Below are 26,726 nucleotides of genomic sequence, written 5' to 3'. Positions count from 1 at the left end.
CTATCCGTTACCCTTGGGATCAAGAGGAAATAATCACCTCTGAATTTTACAAGGCTCATTGGGGCAAACCTTGAACTTTATCAGGCTTGCTAGCCCTGGTGAGTTTGTGCTGAGGTATCCAATGCTGACTAGCCTGTTTGGAGTTGCAAGGATTGTGTAGAACCAATTCTGGGTCATTGGTGGCCAAGGATCCAGTGTGGTCCTTTAGGGATCCAGGAGTTTATGTAGGTTTGTTTGGCGCTGGGGACCCTACTTAGACTGAGGGTATCATTAAGTCTGTGTGGTTCCTCAATGAGCCTCCCTCCCTAAGGTTTGTTTTGAGACTGGGGAAGCTACATAGGAGAGTATTCTGTGCTCAGGCTGACCAGGAACTGTAGCTTTTGTAGCTCCCCAAAAAGCCTCTCAAACCTTCCAAGTGGACATATCAGGAAGACAAAGGAGTAAGGATGGGAGCACTGATGGGGCAGAGTTAAGGTAGTTTTGTTCTGGTTACATTAACTGCGAACTACCAAACTTGGAAACATTACAATTTCTTGTAAGGCTCAAACTTCTGACTTTGTAAGGTGATTTTTTTATATCTAGAATTTTTGGGCAAGGACTTTTACCCTTCAGTTACTGGTATATTCTTTCACCATTAAATACAGCTAGATGAAGCTTTTTGTCTGGGATATCAAACACAAAAATTCCAAAACTGCTTGTGTAATTTGTCTGTTTACTTACTTATAAAACATAGATAAACAGTAAAGAAATAAAAGTTAAATACAAGTTAGGGTTTAAGCCCATAGCAAAGCACATTTGGTTTATGCATGGACTTTAATGATGGTTTGCCTATTACAGTTGAGGTAACTTGGCTACTTAAGTATTTTCAGCAGTTTTAAACTATAATATCTGGTTGTCCAAGAGAACAACACAAAGTCACATGTGATCATCTGAAACAGGGAAAAATGCAGTAATTGTTAAACTACCTCAAACAGACTTAATGATACATCTGCTGTTTCACTGGGAACACTTTTGTTACTGACAAAGGACACAATTGAGAGACTTAGGAACTCATGTCTAACTGACAGCAGTTGTGAGATTTTTTCAATGAGATCTCAGGAACATAGATTTAAATAGAATCTCCCAGCTCTTAAATTAAGAAAATTAGCACTTGTTATTTCCTATCTTTGATAGTGCTGTAATTGTAATTCAATGACTCAAATGTTATTTTAGCCAGTTTTATTTTAAGCTATATCTTGCTAATAACACTTATGTTATACCTTGTACGAACGAAATTAATTACTCTAAAAGCCTGATTGAGGCCATGGCTACACTAGAGAGTTGCAGCGCTGGTGAGGGGGTTACAGCGCTGCAACTTAGGATGTGGCCACACTTGCAAAGCACGGCCAGCTCTGCAACTCCCTGGTTGCAGCGCTGGCTGTACACCCGGTTGAGCCTCGGGTGTAGCGATTCCAGCGCTGGTGATGCAGCGCTGGTCAGCAAGTGTGGACCCCACCAGCACTTTTATTGATCTCCGGGGTATAAGGAGGTATCCCAGCATACCCTTTAAGCCTCTCTAGTAATCCTGCACACTCCACTGCCCTGGGCTCAGCTGACCCCACCTTTAAATGCCCCGGGAATTTTAAAAATCCCCTTTCTGTTTGCTCAGCCAGGTGTGGAGTGCAATCAATCAATCAGCGACCATGCCTCCACGCCCCAGACGAGCCCCAGCATGGAACAGTTCCGAGCTGCAGGACCTCATCAGTGTTTGGGGTGAGGAAGCTGTGCAAGCACAGCTGCGCTCCAGCCGGAGCAGATATCACAGTCCTTGCTGATAAGGGGCCATGAACGGGACGCGTTGCAGTGCAGGGTAAAAATTAAGGAGCTGCGCAGTGCTTACTGCAAAGCCCGTGAGGGAAATCGCCGCTCAGGAGCTGCCCCTACGACCTGCTGTTTTTACAAGGAGCTGGATGCCGTACTTGGGTGTGACCCCACTGCCAATCCTAGGAGCACGATGGAGAGTTCAGAGCAGGGAGAAGTGGGGGAGGGTGTAGAGGAAGCCGAGAGTCAGGCTACTGGGGTGGAGGGAGACACCCTGGAGTCCCAGGAGGCATGCAGCCAGGAGCTCTTCTCAAGCCAGGAGGAGGCTAGCCAGTCGCAGCAGCGGGAAGTTGCTGGTGAAGAAGCAGAGGAGCATGCTCGGGGTAAGCAGATTTTATGTTTAGGGAGAGGAGAGTTTGGGTTATGGCTGCCTGCATGCATGCCTAAACGTGGAATAGCCCATTGATTTGCTCTATCACGTCTCTGTAATCGGCCTCTGTAATCTCTTGAAAAGTTGCAGCCAGAGCGTGGGCAATGTGCTTTCGCAAGTTTATAGGGAGAGCCACCGTGGTCCTTGTCCCGGTCAGGCTAACTCGTCCGATCCACTGTGCAGCGAGGGGTGGGGGGACCATGGCTGCACACCGGCAAGCTGCATAGGGGCCAGGGCGGAATCCACATTGCTGTAGAAGACCCTCCCTCTCTTTTCAGGTAACACGCAGCAGTGATATATCCGGCAGTAGGAAACCCTGTTGAGAATTTAGGGATACTTCAGTGCAGGGCGCCAGGTTCGCGGTCCCTCCCCCGCCAGCAGGTCGTGAGCACCGCATTGCGTTCCGGTCTCCCCCTCCCTTCCAGCAGGCAGTCAGCACCGTGGTGCGTTCTGGTCTCCCCACCCCCTTCCAGCAGGTTGCCAGCACCGCGGTGCGTTCCGGTCTCCCCACCCCCTTCCAGCAGGTAGCCGCAGACCGCCCCCCCCGCCAGCAGCTCGACAGCTTCATGTTCCCTACTGTCCCCTGTGCAGGCCACCAGCTACCTCCTCTACCCAGTGCAGATAAACCCCAGTGAGCCATCAGTCAGTTTCCCCTCCCAGGTGAAGTCAGGGCAGAAACACTCACCCCATTGCTCGCCATGCCTTCGCTTCCCTGGCCTCTCTGTGTTTTGTTAGGTATGTGGGAATGATGCTACAAAAAGTCTACAAACTCCTTCACTGTGTGATAATAAACAATGTAGCCTCTGTGTATTACATGTTTCTATCTATGTTTTTTTTAGTGACCTTGACTAATGCAGCCGGATCACCGGCCTCACGTCGCTTGCAGAACTTGAGAAAAAATCCACGAAAATCAAAAGAAGACTTGATCAAAGCAGTTATGAATCACTACAACAGAGAAAGTAGGAAGACGCAGGAATGGAGAGAGAAAATGTATGAGTGGAGGCAAACACAAAGCAGGAGAAAGGAAATGGCTACCAAAAAAACCTCAAAGCACATGATAAGCCTCCTGGCTCGCCAAACTGACTCTTTCGAGTCTCTCTTAGCCATGCAGGCAGATCTGTACCGTGGTAACCCACAACCCTCCCAAAGCTCTCTTTCTTGTTCACCAGTATTTGCACAAAACACCTTTCTCCAGCAGCCAGTTTCTTATTACCCCCAGCTGCCCCCAACACCTGTACGATCACCTACCAGCCCTGATAACTACAATCCTTACCCTGTGCACTCCACCCCCATTACTCTGCAGCATAGTAATCCTGAAGTGCAGCAGACATTGAACAGCAATCCAAACAGGACATATTCAAACCTCTGAATGTACAGTCCACCATCCTAACCCCCCTGGCCTTTTATGTACTGTACTTTGAATAAAGGATTTTATGGCTTTTACAATAGTTTTTATTATTGCAGAAAGTGGTAAATACTGTACCCCAAGGTAGAAAGGAGCACAGCAAAGGCACCAAACATTACTGTTGGCTCTCAGCATCAGATTGCTCCCTTAAGGCATCCCTAATCCTTGAAGCCCTTTCCTGGGCCTCTCTAGTAGCCTTGCTCTCTGGCTGTGCAAATTCATCCTCTAGGCGTCGAACCTTGGAGGTCCATTCCTCACTGAATCTTTCACCCTTCCCTTCACAATTATAATGGAGGGTACAGCATGCGGATATAACAGCGGAGATGCTGCTTTCCCCCAAATCTAGCTTCCCGTAAAGACACCTCCAGCGGGCTTTCAAACGGCCAAAAGCACACTCCACAGGCATTCTGCACCAGCTCAGCCTGTAGTTGAACCATTCCTTGCTCCTGTCAAGCTTCCCTGTATACGGTTTCATGAGCCAAGTCATTAAGGGGTAAGCGGCGTCTCCAAGGATCACAGTGGGCATTTTGACGTCCCCTACTGTGATCTTGCAGTCTGGGAAAAAAGTCCCAGCTCTCAGCTTCCTGAACAGGGCACTGTTCCGAAAGATGCGTGCATCATGCACCTTTCCGGGCCATCCTGAGTAAATGTCAGTGAAACGCCCACGGTGATCCACAAGCGCTTGCAGAACCAGGGAGAAATACCCCTTGCGATTAACGTACTCTGATGCCAGGTGGGGTGGTGACAGAATAGGAATATGTGTCCCATCTATTGCCCCTCCACAGTTAGGGAAACCACATCCACAATGTCCTGCACGTTCCCCAGAGTCACAGTTCTTCTTAGCAGGGTGCGATTAATGGCTGTGCAAACTTGCATCAGCACCATTCCAACGGTGGACTTTCCCACTCCAAACTGGTTCGCCACCGATCGGTAGCTGTCTGGAGTTGCCAGCTTCCAGATTGCAATAGCCACCCGCTTCGCCACTGGCAGGGCAGCTCTCAATCTCGTGTCCTTGCGCCGCAGGGTAGGGGCGAGCTCAGCATACAGTCCCATGAAAGTGGCTTTTCTCATCCGAAAGTTCTGCAGCCACTGCTTGTCATCCCAGGCTTGCAGGACGATGTGATCCCACCACTCAGTGCTGGTTTCCCGAGCCCAAAGGCGCCGTTCCACGGTGCTGGGCATGTCTGTTACTGCCACAAGCAATTAAGTGTCTTGAGCGTCAGGTGTTTCAATATCATCGTCTGACTCCTCACTGTCACTTTGCAGCTGAAGGAATAGCTCCACTGCCATGCGTGATGTGCTGGCAACTTTCATCAGCAAGGTCCTCAGCAGGTCAGGCTCCATTTGTAACAGAAATCTCAGAAATCGCGCTGCAGACTCACAATGCCGCCAAACTGCTCGGAATGTGTAGCAAAGCACCACGGGGTGTTGGAACAGGAAGTGGAAAGATCCGCACACTTCCTTCCCCTTCCCACAAGCCACAGTGCCAAAATGGGACGAGGTGCTCTGTGGGATAGCTGCCCACAATGCACCACTCCCAACAGTGCTGCAAGTGCTGCAAATGTGGCCACACTGCAGCGCTGGTAGCTGTCAGTGTGGCCACACTGCAGCGCTGGCCCTACACAGCTGTACGAACACAGCTGTAACTACCAGCGCTGCAGAACTGTAAGTGTAGCCATGGCCTCAGTTCTTATTGGGAGTGTTGTCACTAAAGAGGATTTGATACTCAGGGTGAAATTCTGGCAGAACTCCCATTGACTCAAAGAGGGCCAAGATTTCACCCCGACAACATAGCCAGTTTTCTCTGATCCAGGAAGGATTTAGGATTTTGTTCTTTTAAGGAATATTTACAGTATACGGCAGGCCCTATTCACTTGTAAACAATGCATAATTTCATTTTAGAAAGGGGTTAGCAGGAGACCTAAATGATCTAACAGGTTAAACCCAAATTCCTATTCACATTCAGATCCACATATGTTACATTTCAGGATTATCTTTGTTGTCTGCTGTAATGTGAGTCTCCATGCTGCCTTCTAGGATATGTTCCCTTTTTGAGTATGCAAACAACATTATCCTGTTTGTCAGAAGAATGAAGTAAACTCGATTAGATTTGTTCTCCATCTGGGAGCCGGAAATTAAGTTTGAAAATGATTTAAATCTCTAGCCTGGGAAGGGACTTTTGCCACTCTGAGTTCAATAGTTCAATCTGACAGAGCCCTCTGTCAGATTTCTAATGCATAATGTTAGGTGAAAGGGATGAAAATGAGGTAGACACGTTAGATTAGATTAGTTGAATTCCTGTGCTGAGCTCATCTCTTGTCTTTTTACAGTTCTATCAGACAGAATGATGGGCTGGCTAAACTAGAAGGGCTGGAGTGGAGCTGGGGCAAATGCGTAGTCCACCTTCCTTCCACTACTCTGCTCTGCATAGGGGTGGAGACACTCAAAGTCTCTGTGCACCTGGAGTTCAAGGGCTTTTGTAAGATAGCACTATAAGTGCCATTAGCCTCTTTTGGTGCTAGGAAGGCTGGAGGTGTCAGGAACTGTGGGCCTGAATTCCCTCAGTTGAGCCTGAGGCTTGCCAACTCAACCCTCAGGCCAGTTAATGAACCCAGCTGATCTGCGACAGAACCTGATTGGCTGACCCACTGGACTGACTGCAAGGAGCCTCGGTATGCATTGATATTCAGTAGCAGCTCCAGGTGGCTGGCTACTAAACCTTATGTCCCCAGCTGTAATCAGGTCTGTAACTATTGCTGCTGTAGGCAGCCTTGGTCCTATCCAGTTCTAGTCGGCTCCAGCCCTCTGCCTGTGTTTGGTGCCTGACTCTGTCTCTGAACCATGACTCTGACTCCCAATTCCTGATTCTGGCTCTGGCCCTTGGCTCTGATGCCTGGTTCCCTTTCCTGACTTTACCCACTAGAAAAGGCTCCAGCTCTAACCACTTGGTCCAACTGCTCACACCCTGGCCCCTGACAGCAGGACATTATTTCATCCCACCCTTCACCATCAGATCTGAATCAGCATGAGAAAACGGGAGTGCATGTGTGATGCTAGCAGACCAGGTGCCAACTCTTGCCAAGGCTTTCCGACTCAGTCAAGCAGTGACAGATTAATCGCTGGAAACTCGTCTGTTTCACCTGTGTTTTAGTATGGTTAAGATGGTTATTAGAATTGTAAGAATGTGTTTAGACTTTTATGAAATGCTTGTAAGTTGCTGCGTGCACTAACTCAGTGTTTCTCAACCTTTTTTATTGGTGACTCCTTTCACACAGCAAACCTAGGAGTGTGACCCCCTTTGTGAATTAAAAACACTTTTTTTTAATTTAACACTATTATAAATGCTGGAGGCAAAGTGGGATTTGGGGGTGGAGGCTGACAGCTTGCAAGCCCCCATGTAATAACTCTGTGACCCTCACAACCCACAGTTTGAGAACCCTGCACTAATGTATAATATCACCACATGCGGTACGGTAATATTTAATTTGTTTGCTTTGTAATTGTAAAAAATGTTTGTTCTGAAACTGTGAACCTAGTGAAGAAGGATTGTCTTCTGCCCATCAAGAAGGCCAATTAAAACTAAATGGGCTATCCTGGAACATCATAATACAAAGACTTTGTTAATTGCCCCCTCATACCCATGAAGAGGCTACATACAAAAGGACTCTTCCCATCCACTTGAATTCTGAAAGAAGGAAATAAAAACAACTGACAAGAATATTTTGGATCTTTCTGTTTGGACTCTCACAGGGCTGGAGCTATGAAACAGAAGCAGAAATTCCCAGAGTCAACATGGGTTAGCACTAAAAGACATTCAGAACTGACAGATTATTACAAATCTGTCACCTTTTAAAATCATAGACTGTAACTCATTTGTGTATATATGTTTGCCTGCTTTAATCTTGTAATAACTCTCTCATTTCTTTTCTTAGTTAACAAATCCGTAGATAGTTTATTATAGGATTGAGTGCAAGCATTGTCTTTGGTGTGAGATCTAAGGTACAGATTTGACCTGGGATAAGTGACCAGTCTCTTGAGATTGGGAGCAGCCTGAATATTTTGTGATCTTTGATGTATAGCAACTATCTATCACTAAATCCATCTTGTCTGTGTGGCATCCCCGAAGGGACTGTCTGTGACTCCATGGTAAGACTGTTATAGTGCTTTAAGAGTTTACACTTGTCACTGGGTAGGTGCAATCTAATTCAGAACATAACAAGTTTGGGTCTGTGCTAGGGTTGCCAACTGTCTAATCGCACAAACCGAAACACCATTACCCCTCCCCTTCCCCAAGGCCCCACCCCCACTCACTCCTGCCTCCTCCCTCCCTCCCTTCATCACTTGCGCTCCACATCCTCACTCACACCAGGCTGGGGCAGGGGATTGGGGTGTGGGAGGGGGTGCAGGCTATGGGCTTGGGGGTTGGGGATGAGAGGTTTGGAGTGTGGAAGGGGGCTCTGGACTGAGCCTGGGGCAGGTGGTTGGAGTGCACGAGGGGGTGCAGGCTCTGGGAGGGAGTTTGGGTGTGGGAGGAGGTTAGGGGTCGGGCTCTGGGAGGGAGTTTGAGTATGGGGTGTGGGCTCTGGGCTGGGGCAAGGAATTGGGGTGCAGGAGGTGTTGCATGTTTTGGGCTGGGGGGTGAGGCAGAGGGGTACAGAGTGTGGGAGGGGGCTCTGGGCTGAACCTGGTGTAGATGGTTGGGGTCCGGGGTGGGTGCAGGCTCTGGGAGGGAGTTTGAGTGCAGGTGTGGGCTCAGGGCTGGGGCAGGGGTTGTGGTGCGTTTAGAGGGTGGGTGGTGCTTACATCAGGCAGCTCCCAAAAGTGACCGTCACATCCCTCCAGCAGTGGCTCTTGGCAGAGGGCCAGGGGTCTCTGTGAGCTGCCCCTGCCTGCTGGCACCACCCCCGCAGCTCCCACTGGCTGCAGTTCCTAGCCAATGGGAGCTGCAGAGCTGGTGCTGGGTGTGAGGGCAGCACACAGGGGCCATGGGATGTGCTGGCTGCTTCTGGGAGCAGCCCAGGGCCAGGGCTAGCAGGGAGCCTGTCTTATCTCCACTGCGCTGCTGGACTTTTAGCACCTAAAATCTCCTGGTTTGATGTCAGTAGCCTCTGGGAGATAGGGCATGATCCCAGGAGCATCCCAGCGAAACAAGGAGGGCAACCCTAGTCTCTGCCCTGCTTCCTGACAGTCTGCTCTGAGGTTGGCACTCTCTGTTGTGAATCACTCCAGACAGCGTGACAGCATGCTATTGCATGCTCTATGTCTGTATTAGAGTGCGTCATCAACTGGAATTCATTTTCTGTGAGAAATCAGAAAATTACAAAAAAAAAAATTGTCCCAAAAGGAAATGTAAAAATGGTACCTCCCCATTGAATGGAAATGCCAAAGTTTTCTTTTAAAAAGTTGACACAACATTTTGTTTTGACCTTTTGAAAACATTTACAAAGTTCCCAATGATGCCCAGAACCTCAGCAGCCTGCCAAGCAGGGAGCCTGGGCTCCCAGAGATTGTGGGCTTTCCAGAAGCTGAGACCTTGTAAGCCCTCGGAGGTCAGGTTGCCAAAGAGCTGTGAGCTTAATCTCCCAAAACATTCAGGATCTTGCCTCCCCAGGAGCCTGCCAGAGCTGCCATAGAGCTGGGCAGGAAAGCTGGCAGGAAACATAAAAATGACCATAGTGAGTCAGACCAAAGGTCCATCTGGCCCAATATCCTGTCTTCCGACCGTGGCCACTGCCAGGTGCCTCTGAAGGAGTGAACAGGTAATCATTAAGTGATCCATCCCCTGGTGCCCATTCCCAGCTTCTGGCAAATAGAGGCTAGAGACACCATCGCTGCCCATCCTGGCTAATTTCTGTTGGAATTATGTTGAAGTGGCCATGTTCCCACAGAACCTTTCAATTTTGACATATCAATCTTTTGACCAGATCTAGTCTGTATATGTGGAAATAGATGAGGTGCCGGTAGATAGTGCTCAGGAAGATATAGCATAATTCCTGGGATTTTCAGGACCAGTAAAACTTGTACTTGTGCATGACAAATGGATTCCTTTGCGCAGTCTTTTACCACAGCTTTTAACATAGTGTCAGAAGTAAACCATTTTTACTACAGCAATTTTTCATTTTGGCTAACCATATGTACTGTGTCACTTCAATAATGGCCACGAACTGGCTTTACTCAGTGTGGTATTCAGTATAGCCACTCAGACTGCTATGCTTTCTTTGTCCAGTCTTATAGTTTATCCATGAAGTCCCGAAGAAGCTCTAGTTTTCACATATATCTCCATGTATTTGCATTTCTTAGCATTTATAGCTAATAAAGGCAAGATGTAACTAAAATCTTAGATGCTTTATAAAACTACTTTATGCTTAAAAAATGTAATATATGAGAGAGATTTTCAACATCAGAGAAAACTAAAACAAACTATAGACCATTATGCAACCAGGCTGTACCAGTTAACATCATCATGCAATATGGCGCACTTACTAACTTGTTAGAGATCACCTAGTTTTAGACACCAAAGATGATGAAGTCAGCTGTAGAGGGAAAGATACAGAACACATTAAACATCAGTGACAGCAAGCCAAATACTACTGTCACAGAGGTAATAAAAAGCTCCATAAATCCCAGATAGGAGAACCAGTAACAGAACAACCAGCATCTAACAAGACAGACAAAACAGGGATAGCAGGGACATATAGGCACAGAGAAGAACTAAACTCAGACATGATAGACATTTAAGGACAACTCTGCCATCAGTTTCTAAGAGCAGCAAAGAAGCAATTGTCCTCAAGGGATGATCCAGGTGAAGGCCTCCCATGTGGCTGTAGATGCAGGGAGATGAGTCGTGACTGTGAGGGGGATTTCACCAAGTGGTGACCCTCGGGAGTCTGTAAAATCAATGTCAGAAAATTGACTGGCACTGATATCTCCTGAGACCAAAATGGAGTAGGAGGAAGAGACTCAAAGTGGAACCACATGAAGTAGAAGAGATGTGAAGTTACCTGGTCATTTGAAGGACTGTGTAGTTAATTGAAATTATTCTGTTTCCATGATGAGAGATGTTACAAGAATGCTTTACCTCTGCATAGATGTAAATAGTTATTAAATAAAGTGCCAGTACATAGTGCTCAAGACTAAGTAGTATAATTCCTGGGCTCTCTAGGAACACTGAAACAGCTAGCTGGACACAGAAAATCACTTTTTTCTGTGCCACTCTGAACACTTTTCACCCCATAAGGACATCTTTTCTGGAGTAATTGCTCACCACAGTCACAATGACAATGGATTTGATCTGATTCACACCAGGTGAGAATCTCTCCTTACATGGCTAATATTATTATGCAACGCAAATTATGCTGTAAATCAGGGACGGCTCACAAACACTTTAAAGGGTAGGATTGACATACAGTATCAACTTGGAGAAATGAAGCTGAAATAATTAAAATGAGGTTCAGAGAGGAGACTGAATAAATAATGATGCCCCTGACCGGGTCATCTGAGGAGAGCTCACTGGATACGCAGTAGTTTGAGAGAGAAGGATCTTGAATTATAGTAGATTTTAAATATGCAAAAAATGCATGAAAAATAGACCGGGTTGGACACACAGAAGTATTACAGGTATAAGGACTCTAAGATGTAAGGTCCTGCTCTTGCAAAGAGAACTACATAGGCACTGGGATCCCCTGGCACTCTTCTAATTGCATGATCAGAGCCTGAGTGAGATCTTTTTTCTCCTCCAATTGGTTAGGTCCCTATTTAGGTGCAGCGACATGGTGATGGTTCATTCCGCATCACCATGTCACCAATGTGAAATCACTGTTTTGTAAAATAGGATATAATGTAAAAGACTGAGGGAACATCTACACTGCAATAAGACCTCCCGTGTCAGTGAATCTCAGAGGCTGGGTCAACTGACTCAGGGTCTTGAGGCTCACACTAAATAGCAATGTAGATGGTCCTGCTAGGGCTGCAATTCTGGACTCTGAGACCCTCCCCACATCATTTAGGGATAAGAAAATCCCTCTTGTCTCGATACAGCATGATGGACCAGATGACTAGTTAGATGCTCCTTTCAATCTAAGTGATTCCTTGGTTCTGTGCTAACAGAGAACTTCCTTTCTCCAACATTTCTCTTTAACGACAGAAGTTTCATTTTGAAATGAAAACCTCTTTGTTCACGTTAGCTCAAATCATGTATTCAACAATATCCTTCATTAATCCCTCTCGCACCTTTAATCTGTCCTTTTTATTTTCATTCCTAATCACTTGAGGCACCTATTAAATATTTACTTTCCACATTGAATTTTGAATAAAACAAAACTACTTCAGATAATGTCATGTTAAGGTAACTTAATATTTTCTAAATTTGTGGGCTGAACTTTAATATCCACATGATCCTGTAGATCTTCTGAGACTGTCTGGTAATAGAGATGGGTCAGAACCAAAACCTTGGTATGAAAATACCTGAACTTTGAGGAAATTTAGATCTAAAACCAAAATTTCTTTTGCTTGTATCTCTAGTTAACTCTAGATTTTATGCAGCATCAAAATTATGTTTATGGCATTAAGGTAATTCTGTTATTATCAATTGTGGATTTTTTTTTTAAACTGATCGACTTGATTTTGTTATCTTCTGCTAGAGTTATTGATTGTTTGATTTAGAAATCTAAGTTTTTGAAAAAACATTGTATATACCAGAATCTTTTTGCTAAATTAGGAATGATTTAAGACTTTGCAACAATAAATTATTTAAAGTGCTCTGGGAGAATTGCACTGAAGGGCATTATAGAGTGATTGACTTCATCATTTTATCAATCAAAGGACTGACAGGAAGAAGGTTGTTGGAGAAAGGCATTTGAAGATGATATCATCAGTATTACAACAGTTAAAAGATGCAATGGCAGTATCTTACTGACCTTCTGCACTGAAAACACCGGGGACTGATTTGCTTGTTTCAACAGGGTAAGGTAGAGGGGAAAGTTTGTGTGTGTGTGCTCAATGGTTAAGTGAATATTCACATGCCACACAAGCACTCCAATGATTAAGTGAACACAGAGAGAGAGCACAAATGACTTGGAGAATCAAGAAGAGACTTTTATGCTCAAGAGGAAATTTAAGCCTCTGCCCTGAAGTTTGTACTGCAAGGGTGTGAACAGTAGTGCGCACCAAATGGATGCTGTGCATACCATATGAATGCTGCAGGGGTGAAATAAAAAGGTTCCTGGATTGCATGAATGTAGTCATCTTCAACTACCTTAATGAAAACTAAGAACCTTTGTGTTTGCCTGTGAAATCCACATGGAGGGTGAGGACGGGGAAGGGAGGACGATACAGCACAGCATGGTGGTACACACTGCTATTCTTTTGTAGCCCAAACTGCAGGGCAATGTAGACATGTCCTGAGTTTCAGAAGTCAAGAATAAAAACACTTTTTTCTACTCTCTGGGACATGTGCTCTCAAGATTAGTCTCAATATTATTTTGCAAATAATATATTTTAAAAAATGTGAATTAAAATCTATCTCAGCTCTTTTGCTGGTCCCTCACTATTACCATAGTGTTTGAGCACTCCACAAGACTTCTGTGGATAGAAAAGTACTAGTATCCCCATTTTACAGATGGGGAACTGAGGCACTAAGTGACTTGCCCACAGCCACAAAGGAAATGTGGTAAAGCAGGAAATTGAACTCCTGTGTTTCAACGCCTAGGCTAGTGCCCGACATACTGGACCAACCTTTCTCTCTTATTCATATCTTCTGAAGGGGAATCCATAGCAGCTCTGCAACCATACCTTTGAGCTGTGATGCACAGGGCGTTCAAATATGGTAGTGCTGATGATGACTGTGTTCTGTCCCTTCATGCTGACTAATGCAATTGATGGGCTTTTCCACCAGGCCTACATTTCATGAGGTCTCACATCAAGTAAGAGGTTACAATGTGTAGGAATGCTGGTGATTTGGAGGGACTATTGAGTAATAAACATGAGAATGCTTCAACAATCAACCTCAGCCTGATCTCTTTAAACCTAGAAATGTTCCCGGAAATCTAAGGTGCCTGGTACTTTCCTTCAAATACCGAACACCAGAAATCACTCATCGCACAGTTATTTCTTGCTTTATTTCATTAGCCCCTTCCTCACTTTGCCTGTGTATGGTTTACATGATCATTACTGTGCTGCATATTTATTGCTTATTAATTGTTTTTAAAACTTTATATTTTATTTTGCACATTTAAAAATAAAATATATTTTGCAATGGACAAATCCCATCATTTTAGATTTTCTAGCTCCATGAATTGCTTCTGATGCAGGAAGCATGGGTTATACACAGAAGGCCTAGGTTATACAGAAGCAGTGATGCTCTTGTATCACTAATAGGAATGTGGATGTGAGTTACACATTTTCACATTTAAAAATTTAATATCCAAGCAGAGAAGCAGAAGGGCAAAAGATTTGGAAGCACAAACCATATAAATTGTGTTGTTTTTTCCAGAGGAAACATGGAGGATAATCAAAATCTTTAGTTCACATCAGGAAAAAGAGAAAATGGATGATTCCTCGCCCCCCCATTCATGTGACTTGTATAGGATACTGCTATATTGCTACTTCACAGAAAGCAGATCTACATGCTTATGTGTGTGCACACAAACTCACAGAGGAATGGCACTGAATATGTTGACTTTTGCTTAAAAGAAGGAATTTTAACCAAATGTACAGACTGGGAGGAGGGGAAAATATTAAAGACATGCTAGGGGAATAATCACTTTACGGCTGACTTGAGTCTTGAATATTTACTAGCAGCTCCCTTTCGGTCACTTGTTTACCAAGCCTGTTGAATTTATATGCCCTGACAGGGCATGGCTGAAAGAGCTGTATGCAGAACATCAAATATGGCTGGAATATTTGCAACGGGGATTGTCAAACTTCATCCCATTAAAGATGCATCTTCCTTAACAGAGATGACTTTGAGGTACCTTTTCTGATGAAATTATGTAGCACAGATATTTCAAAAGATAGACACAGGAGGATAAAAGGGACTTAACATATTGATGGAAAGGTTGACCCTTGCTCTCCAGATCACATAGGGGTTTGTTTCTGAACCAATTTCACTAAGCAGGGCTGCCATACTGACACCCTGTCAGACCTCGTGCCATATTCTGTCATTTTTCCTATTAATTTAGGCACAAAGATAAAAAAGCAGCTTGTTGGCTTTGAGGAGTATTTCAAAAGTAGTTTTGTGTCCGTCATAATATAACTGACTGCTAAGGGAAGGCAATATTTTACATGACTTCTTTTCCACGTAGATTTCCAAAACACCCAATACAAATGATTCCATTTGTTCTATTTCACTATTAATTGTACATGCAATCATTTGTGGTTACACTTGATTTGAACTGAACTGAGACGTGTAATATCTTTATTGTCTCAAAAGATATACATAGACAGTTTCTCAAAACTACTCAGCACCCACTGGACAATGGGAGCTGCTCATACTTAGCACTTTAGGTATCTGGCTCTGGGACCCAGTCCTGCAAGATGCTGACTGCCTCTCATGAGGGGATAATATTTAATAGTGCCTAAATCTCAGATCCTTAAAGGTATGTAGTGCATCTAAATACTGGTGAAGATCTGGGACTAAGCAACTTAGGAGCCTAAATCTCATTGACTTTCAATGTGATCTAAGAGCCTCAGTTACTTGGTGCTTTTGAAAATTTTCCCTGAGTGCCCTCAATACACTGGAGTTGAGTACTTCTCTGGTTTGAGCTCTTAAGTGCTACAGCAGCACAGTAACGTGATCAAAGAAAGAGTGTTATCAGCATCAGTATTTATGATTGGATAACACTCTTCATACCACCAATGGATTGATTGTGCCTGGACTTCCCAGGTATATGAGGGCATAAGGGGAAGTAAGAACCTCCATGCAGAGTGTGGGTTACTTCAGTCTCAGCAGGCAGTGAGCAATCACTGCTCCCTTGCCCTGGAGCAGGTGGTCAGGGAGTGAATGGAATTGTGGCTCTGGCCACAAAATGCCAGCTGGCAGAATTGAGGGGAAGTTACTGAAGCAACTTATTGCCCACTAGAAAAAGTGTGTGTCTGTGGGGGAGGGAAATCAGGAAGGGAATTGGTTTCCTTAGCCATAGTTCTTTCCCTGGGATACTCCTGCTGCAACACAGCTACGCATTATTCATTACTATAGCCTGTTTCCTTGTGGCAAAGTCCAGATCCAGAATGAGTTATTCCATTCAAGAGGATAGCTGGTGTACAAATATACTATTTGAGCAGTAGACTTTGATTCTGACTCGGGACCTGCACAGGGGCATAAGGGGCAGTAAGAACCCCTCTATGGGGTACACACACCTTTACTTCAGATGTACAAGGCTTAATAGGGAGTGTGCACCTGCTTGCTCTCCCCTGAAGAGGGTGGGTAGGGTTGGTCACGGAATGGGAGCGAGGAGTGTAATAGTTGGCAACTGGTTTAGATCAGCAATAAATTATTACTCTCCTAGAGCAAGGTGGGGAACAGGGAGGGAGTTGTAGCTCCTCGGGGCACAATTCTTTCCCTGGCGTGCTCCTGGAATAATACAGAAGTGTGCCTCCATTTGCTATGAGCTTGTGATACAGGAAACAGCTACATGTTGAGCTAAGTGTACTGGCTAACACACTAAAAAGAGAAGTGTAGCTGCAAGTGACCAGTTAGGCTAGCCATTCAAGTATGTACCTGGGGCCCTGGACAGGATCACACTTAGCTGGGTAGACACTTCTGCCACTTGCACAGTCACAGCGATACTTATATTTTTAGCACTCTAGCACAAGCAGAGCTAGTGTGGGTATGTCTACCAGAGCTGGAAATCACACATCTAGCTTGAAGGGCAGACATACCCACAGTCTAGCCCAAGGTGGGTACGGTGGCAGAATCAGGCCCTAAGTAAAGTACATTACAGTATGTAATTTTACTAAGGAATAACAGATATTGATTGACAAAATATTGATTGTTCCTCCTGTTTTCATATAGCCCTTCCAAGGCATGTATGATTTTTTTAATGCATTCTTTAACGAAAGTGCCCTGTCATTCAATATTTGTATGCTTTTGCTGCCAATTCAACCAGCCCTTCAACTGAAATGAATGATAAATGCCCTATTTATAACACACAATTTTTCAAGGTTCTAAAAACTCCTGGTGCAATAATGAGATTTTAGAGACCCTTTATTTTTATGACACTTTTTAAAAAACTAAATCTTACTCAAAAAGTAATGCCGTCAGCATACTGGGAAGCAGCAGACATGGTCCCAGTCTTAGAGAAAGACTGCACTCACAAATAGGAAATAATGCATTGTTTCACTGTGTACTTGGAAGTCTGCACATTTCACTTCTGGTTCACCAAGATAGCTCAGTATCCAAGGATCTGATACACTAGGATTCAGGCTGGTCTAACCTTCCTATACTAGAAACACATATGCACAGGAGAAAAAAAGATGGACCATGAAAAGATTGCAAGCATTGTTAAAAATGATCCGTAACAAAGAATAATTATCCAGTGCTGATACGACATGAAAGTCTTGTGGTATTAGCATTTTTCCGTCATGCTTTATTTATGTCACATCACATTTAAATTCTACTAAGCATAGTAAGTAAAGTAGTTTATATCCAATATGAATTCAGACTGACACATTTAAAGGATCAAGCTGGAAAAGAAAATCACCCTGAGATACAGTACGTTAGCTATATGGAGTGCTGTGCACTTCTCTGATTATCCTGACAATTGAATGTCACTATTGCTCTGCTCACATATGGCTGAGAATGCATCTGTGTGACAATAAAATTGTAATGCTTCCAGAAGGCACTTTGGAAATAACTGTTTAGATCATTCTGTGTTGTTGTAGCTATGTTGGTCCCAGCATATGAGAGAGACAAGGTAGGTAAGATAATTTCTTTTATTGGACTAACTTTGGTTGGTAAAAGAGTCAAGCTTTCAAGCTCCGCAGAGTGACCTGAAGACGAGTTCTGTGGAGCTTGCAAACTTTTCTCTTTCACCAACCAAAGTTAGTCCAATAAAAGATATTACTTCACTCACATTGTCTCTCTAGATAGTTCAATATATTTTTAACTTAAACTGCTCCACCCACACTCCTATATTATGTTTTTACAAGGGTCCAAATACAAACAGAGGAGAAAAAAGAAGGAATAGAAGACAAAAGTATATGGATTACTTCATGCACTAGTTGTAGAGATGCAAACAGGAAATGGTATGCTTTTTATCCTTAATGCTTGAACAGGGTTTCACAATTTCAGGGATAGATGTATGAAAGGTATATGCTATTTCAGATTCTCCACATGGTAATGTACATTAATAGCAACAAAATGTCTGATCTTGGCTTCAATGAAAGCTCAAAGAGATCACTGTTACTAAGGAGCAGGAACAAAATCTTAGTGTTATCTGTTATTAAGTATAATTATTGTTGTTATTATTATTATTATTATTATTATTATTATTATTATTTGTATTACTCTAGTGCATAGGGGCCCTAGTCAAGGCTCAAGACCCCATTGTGCTTGGTGTTGTACAAACATAGAACACAAAGACAGTCCCGATGTGATGTGGTTATTAGGCCCTTTGAGGCCCCTGCTGTAGACCTCACAATCCTATCACACCCTGCCACAGGAAAGAGCAGTAGAGGTGGGTCCTCCAGGATGTCTAGAGATGCTGCGGAGAAGCAGCCAAACAGAACCCAGCAGGCTCATATAAAAGGAGCTGCTGGACAAAGCAGACCAGTTGCTGGTTGGAGGGGCAAGGATGGTACTCCTGGCTGATGACTGGGACTCAAGCAAGACTTCAGCCATGACATAAGCATGATTCTGAAGCTAGAAGTGCTGGAGCTAATAAGAGAAGTGACCCAGGGAAATGCAGAAGCAAGTAGTTAAAGGGAAGCAGCTGCCACAGGTCCCCTGCCACAGGTGGAAAGGTCTAAGCCCAGAGGAGGGAGCTTAACCAAGCCCAGAGAAGGGGGGAGAAGGCTCTGAAGAGGTTTAATTGAATGTGGTAATGCTAGAAGGGGATTGAATTGACCTAATGACTCAGCTGAAGAGCTGGGGTCAGGAAGATTCACTACAGACATAAAGAGTCACCAGGGAGGGGCCCTGTGGAATTGCTCCATACGAGAGCAGGTACCATTGGAAGCTAGTCCTGGAAGGGCTGAGGTTAATCAGGTTACTGTCGTAGGCCCTGTGAGACTGACTGAGAATCAAGCCTGCAAACAGGGCTACAAACTGAAAAGTTACAGGGGGCACCATGAAAGGCCCTGTTGGACCTGTACCACAGGGTCTATTTTGTTTGTACATCTGCAAACTGTGTGTGTGACTCAGCCAGAGGACCAAGTCACTGAAAACCTGCTCAAGAAGTTTATTTATTTACAGGGGTCACCACAAGGAGAGAAAAGCTGAGAGCAGAGGTGCAAGTGCAGACACACCAGGCCAGTGGGGGACTTATGTCAGGTCACACCATGCCTCAAAGAGCTTGCAATCCAAGCACAAGACAAGAGACAACAGATGGATGCAGACAGATTGATGGGAGTACAAATAATGAGTATGGCTGGCTGGAAAAGAGCATTTCCATTTAACAGAAAATCTTGAGATTTTGGAATTTGTTTTTGTCATAAACAGATAGCTAAGGGTTAATGTTCTTTTACCTGTAAAGGGGTAACACCAGTAACCTGAAACACCTGACCAGAGGACCAATCAGGAAACAAGACTTTTTCAAATCTGGGTGGAGGGAAGTTTGTGTGTGAGTTCTTTGTTTTTTTGTCTTGTGTCTGTACCCTCTCGGCTCTGAGAGTGATCTTTCTGTCTCCTGGCTTTCTAATCTTCTGTTTCCAAGTTGTAAGTACAATGATAGTAAGACAATAGGTTTATATTGTTTTTCTTTTGTATTTACATGTGTGTAGTTGCTGGAATGTTTAAATTGTTTTTTTTTTGGGTAAGGCTGGTTATTCATTTTTTTCTTTTAAGCAAATGACCCTGTATTTGTCACCTTAATACAGAGAGACCATTTTTATGTCCTTTTCTTTCTTTGTATATAAAGCTTTCTTTTTAAGACTTGTTGGAGTTTTTCTTTAGTGGGGACTCCAGGGAATTGAGTCTGCAGCTCACCAGGGAATTGGTGGGAGGAAGAAGTCAGGGGGAAAATCTCTTTTACTAAGATTTACTAAGCCTGACTTTGCATACCCTCTGGGTGAGGGGGGAAGAGAGATTAGCTCTCTCAGTACTTGTGTTTCCAGGACTGGAAACAGGGAGGGTTGAATCCCTCTGTTTAGATTCACGGAGCTTGCTTCTGTATATCTCTCCAGGAACCCAGGGAGGGAACACCTGGAGGGGAGGAGGGGAAAGGGAAATAGTTTATTCCCCTTTGTTGTGAGACTCAAGGAATCTGAGTCTTGGGGTCCCCCAGGGAAGGTTTTGGGGAGACCACAGTAAGCTAGGCACTGTATAAATCCCTGGCTGGTGGCAGCTTTACCAGGTCCAAGCTGGTAACTAAGCTTGGAGGTTTTCATGCTAACACCCATATTTTGGACGCTAAGGTCCAAATCTGGGAAAAAATGTTATGACAGTTTTCATTCCAATGAAGAATGAAAATGAGAACTGTCAATATTTTTTCACAAAAAATGAGAAAGGCCCATCCCAGAATAGGCAAAAGCCTGGTGATTTAGGTACTCACTGGTTATGTGTTCAAACCCCTGCTTGGAATCAGACAGAACAGGACCTTGAAGCTGTATCCAGCCCAGATGTGTACCCTGACACATGACTGCTGTAGGGAGTCTCGCTGAGAAACCTGTTGAATCTGACAAGCTCTAACAATGACACAGTATCAGTCAGCATGATAGACGGGGGTCTATGATACAATACTTTAGTTGTCATATATTGTATTTACTTGCACAGAGTTAGATATTGTACAATGTGATCTAACTCCCCTAAAATATAAAGGGGAAAGGACTGCATGGTTAAGTGGATTTGGTAATGAGCTATAGGATCTGTCACTGAACTTTGGTTTATAAACAGAGGGAGTTGTAAGTAGTCAATCTATTTTACCATCTGGTTGCTTGCTGCCCTACATTAAATAAATAGATGGTCTCAGTGCAATTCATAATGGACAGATATCCACATCTCAAAAACCACCATCAGAAGTGGTACCCTGATTGATGGTTTTTGCTCAGATCCCCAGTATTAAATAAGCAAAGAACCTGAACTACCCTTTCACCGCTGTGATGATCCTTCAAGGTCAGGCTGAAGCACATTATCACGACAGGGAGGGGCAGCTTGTGTTATCTCTTGCCCTTAGGGTAGCTGGTCGGAGGACTTCATTCTCTAAGACCAGCACCCCAGCACAAATACTAAATTCACTTAATTACTCCACCACACACACGTGCCACCCCATCTCTCTCTCTCTCTTTCACAGAAATAATATCACAGCTGCTACCATTACAACCAGAAGTGTGCTACTCTGGTCAAGATTTAGCTCTTACCAAAAAACAGAATTGCATAATATTTTACCAACTACAGCAGCAGCAGTAGAAGACAGGCAGAAAATATGTAATGGTTATGGTTTCTACAATATGATCACTGTAGATGCAAAATCATTCTGGATTATATATACCGACTACAGAGGCAAACTCCTGTATGATCTTTAGAGAAAACAAGGCAGGGACTTGCTCATTGTTGAACCATGAGGCTTGAATGTGATGCTTGTTTTCTCTCTCATTCTAAATCTCAGAAGTAAAGGAAACTCCCCAGTTTATTACTGAAGTTTACAAGTGTTTGTTTAAATAAAAAAGTGATATTTCCTAAACATGTGCTGAGGTTTCCCAAGTTAATTGAGGTTCTGTTGATTACAGAATATGTGCTGGCTTTGGGGATAAAGCACATCATGTGCTGTATACACAGCTATTTATCACTCAAATACAATCTCAAAAGATTAGAGTTCTTTGGAGCAACAAATCACATTTTTAAAAGTGCGCTTATGTTATAGGAATGATCTGCTTTTCAAGGAGTCTTAAATATAAAATGATGTATAACAGAGTGGATCTGACTGGCTTAGTACGTACATCTGCAAATATTATTGTGGATTGGATTTTTTTAATATGTTTCTTTTATATGTCCTCTTCCTTAAGCTGTGTCAGTAGCTATTTCCAGTTTATTTTCAAGGGGTTATTAGATGACCTATTGAGGTAAAACTTGGCAAAGCTAATTCTCAATCTAAATTTAAAAAAAAATCAGTTCAGTATTTTAATGTAGAAAAAAACAACAAAGGTTCATCAATTTCGGATACTTTTTAAATTTAAACTACAGGACAAAATTTTCAAAATAGGTGCCTAAATTTAGACATTCAAGTCCACTTAAGTGGTCAGATTTTCAAAGCTGCTGAGCATGCAGTACCTCCAATAATTTATGTGGGAGTTGTGGTTGTTCAGGAATCATAATATTGGTGAGGAAACTACTACACAATGAATGTGATTTTTTCATAAACGTGTTGCAGAGCCAGGAATAGAAACCAGATGTCCTGGCTCCCAGTTCTGTGCATTATCACTAGGGAAAGTAAGAAGGTGTAAATAATTCCATGATATCAAGGGGTGGTTGTAAACATTTTAAACTGTTTTTGATGAAAAATTAATTTTTCAATTAAACAACATTTTTCATGAAAAGCATTTGTTTTTTCCAGGAAACTTTCTTTCTTTTTCTTACTCTTTCAACCAAAAATAAATAAATAAATAAATAAATTAAATTAAATTAAATAAAAAAATCTTAAAAACCAAAATATATTGATTTGGATATGCTGCCGTGTTGTCTCATGGGAACTATAGTTCACTTGCCTCATGCCACCATTCTCTTTATGACTGGGGCTCTCCAGGCAGACAATCTCCCATGATGCATTGTGGCTGTGGAACTCCGACTATGCACCACCTCCCCTTCCCAAGAAACTGTGGCTCGGGGAGGTGGTCTATAGTAGAGAATTGGAGCGTGAGGCACCAGAGCAGCATGCTGGAATCAAAATATTTCAAATTTTGATTTTTCATCAAACATTTATTTAAATGTATGTGTATATATAAACTAAACCAAAGCATGGCTGTTTTAAAGCACATACCATTCAAGTTCTGAACGGGAAGACACTAGTTCATTTTTTTTCCAATGGGAAAATAACTTCAAATCAATATGTATCACACAAGGTGTGAGGTATACTGCATGGAGTCTCTCAAAGACTCCATTCTGTATTGTGTATGGTGCATTACCTATCCTAGACACAGTGTGATTAAGTTGGATTGCTATAACTGTGACAATCCTGTCTTTTGTATATTTGTCAAACCCCTAAAATTACTGGATTGTATTTTCTTTTGTAGTTTAAATAACAGGTCTGGGAACATAGTAGAGAATTCCTGATGATTTTTTAATTGCGTGCTATTCCAAACCAGGAAAAGTCACGGTTTTATGGAGAATCATTGGAAGACAGCAGAAGACCTTAAAAAGCAGGTTCCCTTTCAATCAGAGTGAGGTATCTTCTAAAGGGAAATGCTTAAGCTATGATCACTCATATTTTAAATTCATCTGGATCAAACAAACTCCAAGATGCTGTATGGAGCAATCCTGTAGTATCAGAATGCAAAAAGTGAATGAACTGGTGTTTTTCCATTTTAAAATCTTTGAAGCTTTGATTTCTGTGTAACACCATCTTTTGACATCTGCACACTTCTAACTGTTCCTGTAATGACTAGAAATATGAACACATTGAGAAAGAGCGGAAGTCAAAATGAACCATAGAACTATGCACGTCTGAGTTCACATGCAGAGATATGAGAGCAATCAGCTGGGTAAGAATCCAATCTGTGACAGACATTATGAAAAAAATAACTATAAAACCCCAGAGTATTGGTAAGGAAAGTAGCAGTAATTCTATATCACAAAGGCGTTGGAGCCCATCAAGGCTTTCTGTTCACTTTGGTGCTTGGTGCATATACAGAAAACATCTAGAGAGTGGCATTGTGATGCATGCTTTTTGCAGATAATGTTCTGCTCATGAGGGAAAGCAAAGAGGAAGTGGAGGAAGATTTACAGACAGTGGTGCACACCTGAAAGAAATGCATGAAAATCAGCAATGAAACTGTGTATATGGTCTGTAGATTCAATGATACCTTGCAGGACCACCAGACTGGAGATCTGGGAAGGAGGGCAACTACTACAAAAGGTGCAAATACCTACATAGGATAGTACAGGATAATTGCAAACTCAATGATGAACTTATAAGCAGAACAGGAAAGACATCACAGGAGAATACCATCTTACTGATCTTTCTTTTCAGATTGACAGGCAATTAGGCCTATACTTTTGTATGGCTCCAAAAGCTGGGCATTGACGAAGAGTCAGGAGTCGATCTCGAAGACAGTAGAAATACAAATGTTAAGACTGATGCTTAGAATTACGAGGATGGATGATGTTCAGAATGAATTAATTAGGGGAAATGTGAAGATGATACCTGTTATAGAAAAGCTTAGATGATTTGGGTATGTGAAAAAAGGTTGAAAGAATATAAAGGAAACAAGGTGTTACCCCCCACTTCTAAAATCAATTGAACGGTTGGAAGACTCAAAACTAGATGGGTGGATGTTATACAAAGGATTTGATTAATTGTGAAGTTTACAAGGAACTACTTCAAGACCAATTGGAATGGAGAAGGACTTGTAGAGCCAACCCAAAGCTAGAAGATGGAGACAGGGGTGATGTGAAGATAAATATGTTAAAGATTGCAAGGCACTCGTATACTCCAATAATGGGGGCTGTGTAAGTATTAAAAATAGAACATCACAAGCAGATGATACAGTGGAATGAAGAGCAGTGGACGATTAATGTGTCAGGGACTGACAGCTAACAAGATAGAGAAACAAATTGGAGACCTGTGTAGAAAATACTTATGTTTGCACTGCAATACGGATGCTTGTTTACATGAGGCTGCAGTCTTTGTGTGAGGGAAATCCTGGTCCCTCACACAAAACCAGAACAGACCTACTGCATGAGGGACTAACATGGGCTATGGGGTGGAGTCCTTCCCTTGAGCCAGAGCTAGGGGATGGTGAGTAGCACAGCAGGTTCACTGTTACTACAACCTATGGCATCTAGGACTCTCCGTATCAAGGGCCACATACAAGTCAAAAATCTATTCACCTCAATACCATTATTTATGGAGTGGGCTGCTATGCTGTCTTGTCTGGTTTCTCAACATGCAGGGAGATGTGGTACCCCTTTGTATGGTTCCTTCAACATTCTTGGTGGTTGCAGTGATTTATGGATCATCCATCTTCCAGAGGGAAACATTCCTTCCCCTTCCCCCCGCATCACCCTGACAGAGTGGTGCAGTGAGGAGCATGGTTATACTGTGGAAGGGTATCTGGAACAATTTCTTGCTGCTTTTTACTAAGGTAGAATGCAGCAGCTATCGGAATAAATAATGACATTAGGCAGGTTAGACTCCAGGTTTTAGAAAAATAAATTCCATTTCAAATAATACTTTACTATCTGTGTTGCTTGACATCTCTAGTATCTTTCACTGAGATGCTTTAGTCAGAAGAGGATTACATAAATCATGTGGTAAGTGGCTTGCTATTTAATACTTAAAAGGAATTGTTTTGTTTAATGCTCAAGATCACCAGATCGTCTTAGTGACTTTTCTTTTGTTAATATAATGAAAGCAAATTTAGCCGTATTTTTTGGAGTGTTGTAATAGAATTTTACCGATCCATGAAAAATCAAACTTTGGAGAATACGGATTCTGCTGGACACAGCATTAGTCATGTATTTTACCTGGATTCACCGCTAAGATTAAAAAAATTTGTAATTCTATTTGATACCACAGGGCTCAGCAACCTGTGACATGCATGCCAAAGGCAGCACGTGGGCTGATTTTTAGTGGCACGCTGCTGCCAGCTGGGGTCCTGGCCACTGGCCCCACTCAGCCCGCTGCTGGCCTGAATTATGGAACCCCAGACCAGCAGCGGGATGAGCCGCTCAGCTTGCTGCTGGTCTGGGGTTTCAGCTGCCGGCTCCTTGCCAGCCGGGGTCCCAGTTGCCGGCCCCACTCAGCCCTACTGCCGGCCTGGATGGACGGAACCCAGGCCGGCAGCAGTCTGAGTAGGGCCAGTGGCCGGAACCCCAGCTGGCAGGGGCCAGCGGATGGAACCTCAGACTGGCAGCAGGATGAGCAGCTCAGCCCACTACTGGTCTGGCAAGTGAAACTTTTTACTGGAACGCGAAACCTTAAATTAATGAAGACTTGGCACACTACTTCTTAAAGGTTGCCAACCTCTGTGATACCACAAGGTGCTGGTTAGAATGCCACTGAGGAATGTGTGCAGAGGCCTGTTGAATTGTGTCGGGTGTGATGGTCTGGGGTTCACTCAGCCACCACCTCCAACCCCAACAGCAAAATCCAATGTTTATGTTGAAAAATGAAAACACTTAGGCCAAGTCTATATTACCATGTATGTCAGCAAAACTATGTTGCCCAGGGAAAAAAGCACACACACCTCTGAGCGACATATATTTTGCTGGTATATGTGGTAGTGTTCACAGTGCTGTGTTGGCAAGAGAACTTCTTCCAATGACATACAGCTACCACTGCTCGTTGAGGGTGGTTTAATTATGTCAATGGGACAACTCTCTCCTGTGGGAATAGAACATCTGTGCCACTGTAAGCTCTCTAGTGTGGATAGAGTCTTAGATCATGGTCTCAATAAAATGTTAATGGTGAATTCTTAAAACCAGAGTGACCAGCCCGCATGTGAAAACCTAAAGAAATGCCACAAAAAAATGGGACCTTTAAATGTTTGGGATTAAGAGCAGAAGGAAAATATCTATGCTATAAAAGCCGAGAGCAGATAACAGACCTTAATAAAGCCCTTTTCTGCTTGAGTGCCAGATTGAAAAGAGACTTTTCTGCTTGAGTGCCAGATTGAAAAGGGGCTGGAAGTGCAGCATGCCCTGTCAGGGGCCCTCCGTTTTGTAGTGCTGTAGTGCACCCCACCCTCTCATTTTATTATGAGGAGCAAGAAATGAAGATTCAG

General features: G+C 43.3%; 1 protein-coding gene across 1 annotated transcript; it reads left to right on the top strand.

Annotated features, from left to right (window-relative positions):
- The first annotated feature begins 1,805 nt into the window (after positions 1–1,805).
- On the top strand, positions 1,806–3,676 carry LOC127049748 (uncharacterized). The gene is made up of 2 exons (XM_050951008.1): positions 1,806–2,183; positions 3,070–3,676. Exons 1-2 carry the CDS (start codon positions 1,994–1,996, stop codon positions 3,597–3,599), a joined length of 720 nt encoding a protein of 239 aa, XP_050806965.1. The 5' UTR covers positions 1,806–1,993; the 3' UTR covers positions 3,600–3,676.
- Positions 3,677–26,726: the final 23,050 nt, after the last annotated feature.

This window comes from Gopherus flavomarginatus, chromosome 4 (genome assembly GCF_025201925.1).
Source record: "Gopherus flavomarginatus isolate rGopFla2 chromosome 4, rGopFla2.mat.asm, whole genome shotgun sequence".
In the NCBI taxonomy this organism is placed as follows: Eukaryota; Metazoa; Chordata; order Testudines; family Testudinidae; genus Gopherus; species Gopherus flavomarginatus.
Note: the sequence above shows the minus strand (reverse complement) of the source record. Positions and strands in the feature narration are given on the sequence as shown.

Excerpts from the sequence above, each read along its gene's own strand:
- LOC127049748 (XM_050951008.1), top strand. The coding sequence starts at position 1,994 with ATGGAGAGTTCAGAGCAGGGAGAAGTGGGGGAGGGTGTAGAGGAAGCC. Across the intron at positions 2,184-3,069 it reads AGCAGAGGAGCATGCTCGGG|TGACCTTGACTAATGCAGCC; the intron begins GTAAGCAGATTT and ends TGTTTTTTTTAG.